Source organism: Nycticebus coucang, chromosome 2 (assembly GCF_027406575.1).
Source record: "Nycticebus coucang isolate mNycCou1 chromosome 2, mNycCou1.pri, whole genome shotgun sequence".
NCBI lineage: Eukaryota > Metazoa > Chordata > Mammalia > Primates > Lorisidae > Nycticebus > Nycticebus coucang.
The window spans coordinates 118,345,025-118,354,569 of NC_069781.1; the positions used below are offsets into that span (position 1 = coordinate 118,345,025).

The 9,545-nt window shown below is 51.9% G+C and overlaps 1 protein-coding gene across 4 annotated transcripts; it reads right to left on the reverse strand.

Annotated features, from left to right (window-relative positions):
* Positions 1-1,141: 1,141 nt before the first annotated feature.
* FGF22 (fibroblast growth factor 22) lies at positions 1,142-5,899 on the reverse strand. Of its 4 annotated transcripts, none has more exons than XM_053581628.1 (3): positions 5,644-5,899; positions 2,186-2,289; positions 1,142-2,087 (listed from the first exon to the last, which is right to left on the reverse strand). In XM_053581628.1, exons 1-3 carry the CDS (start codon positions 5,846-5,848, stop codon positions 1,884-1,886), a joined length of 513 nt encoding a protein of 170 aa, XP_053437603.1. In that variant the 5' UTR covers positions 5,849-5,899; the 3' UTR covers positions 1,142-1,883. The 4 variants fall into 4 exon arrangements, with proteins under 4 accessions (XP_053437603.1, XP_053437606.1, XP_053437602.1 ...); XM_053581631.1 differs by having other exon boundaries at positions 1,142-2,110; XM_053581627.1 differs by having other exon boundaries at positions 2,186-2,292.
* Between the last annotated feature and the right edge of the window lie 3,646 nt (positions 5,900-9,545).

The following is a 9,545-nucleotide window of genomic DNA, read 5'->3' on the forward strand; positions in this document are numbered from 1 at the left end:
GGTTCCCACTTCTTAGCTATTTTGGGTAAAGCTGCTAAGAATGTGTACAGGTTTTTGTGCGAACAGAGATTTTATTTCTTTTTTTTTTTTTTTTTTTTTTTAGTTTTTTTGTAGAGACAGAGTCTCACTTTTATGGCCCTTGGTAGAGTGCCGTGGCCTCACACAGCTCACAGCAACCTCCAACTCCTGGGCTTAAGCGATTCTCTTGCCTCAGCCTCCCGAGTAGCTGGGACTACAGGCGTCCGCCACAACGCCCAGCTATTTTTTGGTTGCAGTTTGGCCGGGGCTGGGTTTGAACCCACCACCCTCGGTATATGGGGCCGGCGCCTTACCGACTGAGCCACAGGCACAGCCCAGAGATTTTATTTCTTTGTTACATAAATGCCCAGAATGCAACTGCTGGGTTGTGTGGTAGTTGCCCGTTTAGTTTTAGAAGAAACTGCTAAATTATTTCATTCTGGCACTGTCATGTTCCCACATGTACCTATGATGGATCCAGCTTCTCCACATCCTTGGCAATGCTGGGTGTCAGCACTTTTATTTTAGCCAATCTGATGATGTACAGCCCCAAACAACAGACCACAAATGTCAAGGCCCCTTTCCTGGCTTAGCGTAGGGCAGAGTCTGGAGGGTCCACTAAAGCAGGACCCCCGGGCACCCTGCAAGAAGCTGAGGAACACCCCTGGCCCCACCCAATGCACAACTGGGGACCCCCTCCCTGATGACTAAAGGTGTCCCCAGATGTTGAGTAGGGTCCCCGGGGACAGGACCCTGGTCTCTCCCTACCCTAGGCTGCCCAGCACCCTCCCAGCACGTGCCTCAGCCCTACTTTGCTTTCTGGACTAAGTGGGAGGTGGTGACTGGAAGGTGGGAGCCCTGACTCATCCCCAGGGACTGTCACCTACATCAGAGTAGCCTCCTCAGAACCCTGGGGACAGATGGCTCCATCACCCCATGTATGGAAGAGGAGCCTGGGGGCTGCAGAGAGAGGAGGGTGTTTGGCACATGGCACCTACCCCCCAGAAGAACCCAGGAATGTGAGGATCATTTTGCTATTAAAATAGTTTCAGGCATGATGAGTGTATGTTTCCTGACTGTTATAACAAATAACCACAAACTTGATAGCATAAAATATTTATTATCTGATAGTTTGGGGGTCAGAAATCTGACATGAGCCTCACTGGGCTAATGTCAGGGTGTGACAGGATCAGTCCTTTCTGGGGGCCCCAGGAGAGAGCCTGTTTCCTGCCTTTTCCAGAATCTAGAGGCCGCCCCTGTCCCTCAGCTTGGGGCCTCTTCACCTTCAGAGCCAGCAAGCACAGCATCTTCCAGTCTCTGCCTCTGACTTTCGTGCCTCCTTATATTAGGGCCCTGTGGTGACACTGGGGCCTGGGTTATCCAGGGTGGCCTCTTATCTCAACGTCCTTATCCCATTTGCAGAGTCCCTGTGTCTGGTATGTGTGTGTGTCGGTGGGTGATGACGTGTCTGCAGGCTTCCAAGATCAGAATGGGGATGTTTTGGGTTATTACCAGCTCTGCCCTCAATCAGCCTCCTCCTCCATCTTTTCACACACAGCCTTAGCCCCAACCTTGCTGTCTACCACCGCTCGATGTGTTCCCACCTCTAAGCCTTGGGCTGGCTAGGCCCCACCTGGAATACCCTTCCCAGGTCTCTGACAACCACATAAGCACATCCTTTCATCCAAGGGGTGCCCTGCAGGAACCTCACCCATGAACTCGTGACTGGACATGGGGCCACCTCAGTCCACCCCCCGACTGGGGGATCCCTGACAGCCAGCCTTGTCTAGGGGCCCCACTATATCCCCAGTGCCAGGCACACAGCAGGCACTCAAAAAGAACAGGTGCCATCTCAGGCCTAGTCCTTATGGGTCTGTCAGAGGCCCCTCTTGGGCCCTCAGGAGACCAGGACAGGCAGGAAGTGGGTAGACAGGTGGTGCCGCCGGGTCCGGCCACCAGGCCGGGGAGCCCCCCTCCTGTCTAGTGCCAGGAACATGGGCTGACCATGGTGGCGCCAACGCAGTGCTGCATAGGTGTTGTAGCCATTCTCCTCGATGCGCTCCTGGAACCTGCAGTCAACAGTGTAGACCCGCTGCAGAGCAGGCTGTGAAACCAGTGGACCCTCCCACAGCCCACCAACCCCTGCCCCTGCCTGCTTGGTACTCACCGACCCATAGAGGTGGCCCTTGCGGTTCATGGCCACGTAGAAGCCTGAGTATGCAGCCTTGATGACAACGACGCCCACACGGATGGAACGGATCTCAACCACGCCTACTGGGCAGGGGTAGGGACTAGGTCAGGGGCAGGGCCTTGGGCCCTGGGCCCCTCAACTTGCTGTCCCTTCATTCTTCCCTGAGTACCTGCTGGTGAATTCTGTGCTGCCCACAGGATATTTGGGGGCCGGGACAAATGCTGGGGACCTTTTCCCAGGCTGTGGCAGCAGGAATGGCCTGCACAAAGGCTGTGAGGTAGGACTCATTTTGATGGCTGAAAGAATTGCAGGGCTATGGGGAGTGGGGCTGGCCTGTTTCTGAAGGATGCTGGAGAACTGTGGCATGGTTGGAGCAGGGGAGGCCCCTGGTTAGGTCAGCGTCTTCATCCATGCAATTCAGCCCACACACGGCATCCAAACCAGGGATCAAGGGCCCCAGATACCCAGTTGGACCCACCAGAGGCAAGAAAATCAAGCTAAAGATCAGGCCCATAGCATTCCAGAGGCAGTGGATGCCTGTTTGACAAAGTCTGATAATAGTGAGTAGAAGTAATAGCTTTAGGAGTTCAAAACCAGCCTGAGAAAGAATAAGACCCCGTCTTTACTAAAAATAGGTAAATTAGGTGTGGGGGCCAGTGGATCCCCTACATGACTATAGTCACAGCTACTCCAGAAGGCTGAGGCAGAAGGATCTCTTGAGCCCAGGAGTTGGAGGCTTCAGTGAGCTACAATGACAACACTGCGCTTTACACTGAGGTGAGACTCGGTCTCCAAAAAAAAAAATTAAAAAATGGCCAGGTGTGATGGCTCATGACTGTAATCTTAGCACTCTGTGAGGCGAAGACAGGTGGATTGCTTGAGCTCAAGAATTCAAACCAGCTTAAGCAAGAGAGAGACCCTGTCTCTAAAAGAAAAACAAACAAAACAAACCAAAAAAAGAAACTAGCCAGGCATGGTGGTGCTTGCTTCTAGTCCCAGCTACTTGGGAGGCTGAGGCAAGAGGATTGCTTGAACCCTGGAGTTCTGAAATTGCTGTGAGCTACCGTGATGCCACAGTACTCTACCCAGGGCAACAGAATGAGACTCTGTCTCAAAAAAAAAAAAAAAAAAGGGCCAGGCACAGTGGCTCATGCCTATCATCTTAGCACTCTGGGAGGCTTAGGAGGGTGGATTGCTTGAGTTCAGGAGTTCAAGATCACCCTCTAAAAATAGCCACGCATCGTGGCATGCGCCTGTAGTCCCAGCTACTTGGGAGGCTAAGGCAACAGGATCACTTAAGCCTAAGAGTTTGAGTTTGCTGTGAGTTATAATGCTACATCACTCTACCAAGGGTGACAAAGTGAGAAGGGTCTCAAAAAAATAAAAAATAAATAAATAAATAAAAAATAAATAAAACCAGGCGCAGTGGCTCATGCCAGTAATCCTGGCACTCTGGGACGCCAAGGTGGGGGATTGCCTGAGCTATGGTTCAAGACCAGCCTGAACAAGAGTGAGACCACGTCTCTAAAAATAGCTGGGCATCGTGGTAGGTGCCTATAGTCCCAACTACTTGGGAGGCAGAGGCAAGAGAATCACTTGAGCCCAAGAGTTTGAGGTTGCTGCGAGCAATGACACCCAGTATTTTACCAAGGGCGACAAAGTGAAACTGTCTCAAAACAAAACAAAACAAAACAAAAAAACCCAACAAAGTAACAGTACAGCAGTTCTGCATCCCAGCAGTGGGCACACGAGCTCCATACCCTGCATGGTTCTCACCTGACACATCCACATGTGCCCTTGAAAGCTCAGCCAGCCAAGTCCACATGTAGTTACCAGAGATGGAGCTCCAAGGGTGGAGGTGGGGCACCAGGTGCTCACAGAGCAGCACATTCTGGTCACTGGTGACCACTAATGTGCTAGAGTGCATCCCACACCTTTGCACCCACTGTGCCCACTTTTCAGAGAGGCAAGCTGAGGCCTGACGTGTCAAAGCCAGATCTGGACCTCATGAGTCCATGGGCCACCCTGGCAATCCCTGCCCCTTTCTGAGCTGTTTCCTGTTCAGCATAGCATCCTCAGCTTCGTTCAGGCAGGCTCTGGGGCCTCTTCTGCCTGCTCTCTGGCCTGAGGCCTGTGGCCTGAAGCCCTGCAGCCCTGCACGGTCAGCCACTCATCATCCACACTTGCTCTCCCCACCTTACTCACCACAGGCCACTTCCTCATCCAGGCACCCAGCTCCATGCAGGCCCGACCAAAGTCAGATGGAGGGGCCACAGGTCAGTTTCCCAGCATCACCTGTTCCATTTTCTGTGCAACCCATCTAGTCCCCTTGGCAATTATTACATTCCTAGTTCACTTGTTTACTTCTCTCCTATGCTCTGGAAGCCCCAGGAGGGTAGGCCAGTTTGATCACCACTGGGTCCCCAGATAGCACAGCACATCGGCAGTGCCCAATTAATAACTATGCAGTGAATGAAGGAGAGGAGAGCTCCAAACCCTAACCACACTGAGCCATCAGTTGTCACTGCCATCACTGTCCGGTGGGGAAACTGAGGCTCAGAAGTAGTGACTGTTCCAGGTCCCAGGCCTCTGCCCTACCGCACAGCCACCCTGTCTGGCAGTGCCCACCACCCAAGGACTGGCCCAGCCAGTCCCTGTCCTTGCCCTCACCTTATGCAGCCTAATGAGGGCTTTGGGAGCCCAGATGAAAGCAGCTGAGAAGGGCAGGGGGTGATTATCTGCCCTGATGGAGGTGATTCAGGGCGGCCAGCGATTACTGGGCCCCTCCCCAGCTCCCTCTTCCTGGACCTGAGGCTGTGGACAAACTGCCTCCCTGCTCCCTAGGCATTCTCCCTTCCTTGTCTTCCTTCTCTCTGGCCTCTCCTCTTAAAACCAGCATTTGCTGGGTGGAGCCCTGGAGACACAGCCTAGAAAGGACAGCGACTTCAACTCTATCAGGGCCTGGCACTGTGTGGCCCAGCTCCACCCCCTCCTCTGTGTGATCCTAGGGAGGTCACTTCCTTTGTGCCTCAGTTTTCTCATCCACCAAATGGGATGTCTAGGGGAGAAACAGAAGAGTCCCTAACTCAGGCAAGTCCCGACTTTGGTTTTGTGTTTTGGGAATCCAGAGTTCAAACCTCGTCTCTGCTAAGTAACTGCCGCAGCCCTTCCTAGAGCCTTGGTCTCTTGCCTATAAATGTGGGTGGGTGACCCTCCTCTGCAGCTGAGCCAAGAGTGGGAGCGTCCTCTGTATCCTCAGCCTTCGCTGTCCAACCCTCCTACCAGATGGGCTGCACCCATTTTACAGCTGTGGAAACTGAGGCCCATCCTCGGGGACCCTCCCCTGCGGAGGCCTTTCATCGTTACTGTTCGCCTTGCTGTTACTAGAGCCTCTCACGCGGACCCCCTCCCCCGTCGCACCGCGACGCACTCACTCTCCGGGCCATGGCGCCAGCGGGTACCCTGCACACGGCCAGTGGGATCCACACGCAGGAAAAAGTGGGTAGAGGAGAAGAGGCGCCGCCAGCGCACGTCGCCCTCCAGGTGCGGGTAGCTGCGCACTCTCCGCGATACAGTTGGGGCTTCAGGCTCCTGCGCCAGCAGCAGCCAGACCAAGCCCAGCCACAGGCGGCGGCGCATGGCCCAGCACCCTGTTCGCCACCCGCTCTTGCCTCCCCGCGCGTCCGCGGATCTGCCATTGCGTTGGGGCCAATAGGGGTCCTTGGGGCGGGGCCAGCACCGCGGGGGCGAGCCGTGGCTATGGAGCCGACCAATGGAACGTCGGAGCTGGCCAATGAAAGCTGCCGAGGGCAGGACCAGGGCGTTACGGGGCTGTGCCCACTTTGCAGGGCGCGCGCGGCCTCGGCACGTGTTTGCTCCATGGGGCGTGTCCGGGAGTCACCGGAGTCACCCGGTGGGCTCAGACTGTGGGCTGCTGGGGCTGTGGGGGTGGGTGAGTTGGACGGCAGAGACCTGGAAGAAGATAGAGAGAGGGACAGCGGCAGCGACCAGAGACACTGAGACAAGAGGGACAGAGATGAGACAAACACAAGAGACAGAGAAACAAGAGGAAGAGACACAGAGAAAAGGGAGACAAAGGAGAGACAGAGAGAGACAAGAGACACAGAGGCAAGGCCAGACACACGCCTATAATCCTAGCACTCTGGGCAGAGGTGGGTGGATTGCTTGAGTAGAGACCAGCCTGAGAAAGAGTGACACCCTGTCTCTACTAAAAAAAAGATAGAAAAACTATCCAGGCAGGGTAGCGGGCAACTGTAGTCCCAGCTGCTCAGGAGGCTGAGGCAAGTCCTCTTGCTTGAGACCAAGAGTTTGAGGTTGCTATGAGTTATGATGAAGCCAGGATACTCTACCCAGGGTGACAGAGTGAGACTGTCAAAAAAAAAAAAAAAAGACACAGAGGCAAAGACAAGACACACAAGATAAAGATAAAGACAAGTGAGAAAGAGATGAGAGACAGACAAGAGAGACAAAAAGACTGGGATACAGAGACTGTGAGATGCAGAGACAAGGGAGGCAGGGCGAAACTGCCCTAGTTACAGGGAGAGAGAGTCTGTGAAAGACAGAGGCTACAGGGAGACATAGGGACCAAGTCAGAGATTGTGAGAGACAATAGTGGGGAGGTATGGGAAGACAGAGAGAGATGACGGCAGGGAGAGGCAGAGAGAGTCAGAAGGATGGAGATGCTCAGGGATCAGATATTGAGAAGGAAGGTTCTGGCATGTGGATCAGTCCCTGCCAGCTGGGCCCCAAGACTGGACATGCCAGAGAGGAACTCAACTTCCCCTCCAAATGGAGCTTTCTGAGAAACAGGCCCTTGAGGGCTTTGTTGCAGGATGAAGGGTGGAGGGATGTGTGTGTGCATAGGCAGGTGAATCTTAGCAGAGGAGTAGAATGGCCACTTAGGCATGTTGATGACCATCTGGTGAGGCACCCAGGACCCAGTGTCCACTGGCAGCACTGCATGTCGGAGGTGGCAGGAATGGGGTGGCCCTGTTCACACCCACACCTACTTCTCACAGCTGCACGTTAGGCCCCACAGGAAACCTCCCAGCCAGGCACTCAGCCTTACTCTCACCTGCCTGCCCCATGCTGTGGACTCCAAATGACCTTCACAGACTCAGAGCCAAGAGGAGTCATTGATAGATGAAGAAACTGAGACCCAGAGAGGAGCTTTCATTTAGGGAACACAGAGATGGCCCTGATTCTAATTTCTGCCTTCTGCACCCAACGGCCTAGTCCTGCGGCCACAGCCCCAGGTGGCACCTTTAAATAGCATCAGGGTGAAGGCCTGGTGACCAGCCTACCCTGATGAGGAACCCTCTGGAGGAACAACTGGTCTGGCCAGATGTCAGGATGCTTTCCTGATGGCTCAGGGATTCCCTGACTCTTTCTTCCTAGCCCATGCAGTCACACAATGGGTGTGACAGGTCTCCCAGTCTCAGGACTGAATTTAGGGAGGGTATCCCCACAGCTCAGGTCCAGCCTGACCTGCTTCCCAGCTCATATCCTTGAGGCTAGAACTAGGGGAGCCCTACAAACATCACTTTACCTACCCAAGGTTTCTCTTCTGTAAAATGAGGCAATAAAGGGATGTCTGGAAGGATAAAATGACACAATCCACTCAACATGCTGGCCAGACAGCACAGCACATAAACACTGGATAAATATCTCCACCTTCCTTGCCCTCTGGAAATGCTTGTCTTCCATTCCTAGAGTGAATCCCCCTCTACTGTGAAAGATGGGTCGCACACCTGGGAAGCTGGCCCTGCCTCTGGTGTCTGAGTTTGTTTAATGACAGCTGTATTGAAATATAATTCACATACCATACAATTTACCCATTTAAAGGGTACAATTGAATACTTTTAGTATACTCACCAAGCTGTGCAACCATCACCACTATTTCTTTCTGGAGCATTTCATCACTGCCAAAGGAAGCCCTGTCCCCATCAGCAGTTAGTCTCCATCCCCTCCCCCAGCCCCAGCCAACCACAAATTCACTTCCCATCCCTGTCGAGGTCCCTGTTCTGGGATCACACACTGCGTTTCCTTTTGTGTCTGGCTTTTTTCACTGAGCATGATGTCCTCAAGGTCTGTCCACATTGTAGTGTGTGTCAGAGCCACCTTACTTTTCATGGCTGAGTGACATTCCATCGTGTAGATGGAATTATCTATTCATTTGTTTTTTTTTTTAATAAAAAATATTGTATTGGGCGGTGCCTGTGGCTCAAGGGAGTAGAGCACCGGCCCCATATACCAGAGGTGGCGGATTCAAACCCGGCCCTGGCCAAAAAAAAAAACCTGCAAAAAAAAAAATTGTATTTACTTAGAAGCATTCAGAATGTCAACAAATCAGCTGCAACTTTCTTTTTTTTTTGCAATTACAGAGTGATATTCAGTTAACAGAAGGACAATTATTTCATATAAGTTGCATCAGAGACAACTAAAGATGAAAAAACTACCATCCCCATATATTACTAATTTGTGCTGTGCACCAACAAGAACCTGCTTTAAATTTCCATGCCAATTTACAACCCCCAGACTGTACCAGGCAAGGTTAGTGGCTATTGAAAATACCACCAGGACAGGGCTATCTAAAGACACATTGGGTAGTGTGTTAACTATACAAAAAAAGACACTGTACAGTTTAAAAACAAATCTTATACAGCCTTATATTTCAATTTTTTTCTTTAAAAGGAGTGAGTTGCTGGCGGTGCCTGTGGCTCAAGGAGTAGGGCGCCGGTCCCATATGCTAGAGGTGGCAGGTTCAAACCTAGCCCCAGCCAAAAACAAAACAAAACAAAAAAAGGAGTGAGTTGTGTACAGGGGGGTTAAATGCTTTATAGACAAGAAAAAAATACTGTGCTAGAACCAACTTATTCATCATCATCTTCATCCTCTTCAGCCTCTTCATCTTCATCATCTCCCTCCTCTTCCTTCTTTTTCTTGCCTTTTTCAGCCTTGATGACTCCCTTTTTCACTGCATCAGGCTTTCCTTTAGCTTGGTCTGCAGCAATATCCTTTTCGTATTTTTTTCAGTTTTGCAGCCTTCTTTTCATAAGGCTGCTTGTCATCCACAGCAGTGTTGTTATTCCACATCTCTCCCAGCTTCTTTGCAACATTACCAATGGATAGGCCAGGATGTTCTCCTTTGATTTTTGGGCGATACTCAGAACAGAACAAGAAAGAGGCCGAAGGAGGCCTCTTGAGTGCATTGGGATCCTTGAACTTCTTTTTTGTTTCCCCTTTATGAGGGACATAGGTTTTCATTTCTCTTTCATAATAGGCCTTGTCCGCCTTTGCCGTATCTTCAAATTTT

Excerpts from the sequence above, each read along its gene's own strand:
- FGF22 (XM_053581627.1), bottom strand. The coding sequence starts at position 5,848 with ATGCGCCGCCGCCTGTGGCTGGGCTTGGTCTGGCTGCTGCTGGCGCAG. Across the intron at positions 2,293-5,643 it reads CTGGCGCCATGGCCCGGAGA|TAGGCGTGGTTGAGATCCGT; the intron begins GTGAGTGCGTCG and ends ACCCCTGCCCAG. Across the intron at positions 2,088-2,185 it reads AGGGCCACCTCTATGGGTCG|GTTCCAGGAGCGCATCGAGG; the intron begins GTGAGTACCAAG and ends TGTTGACTGCAG.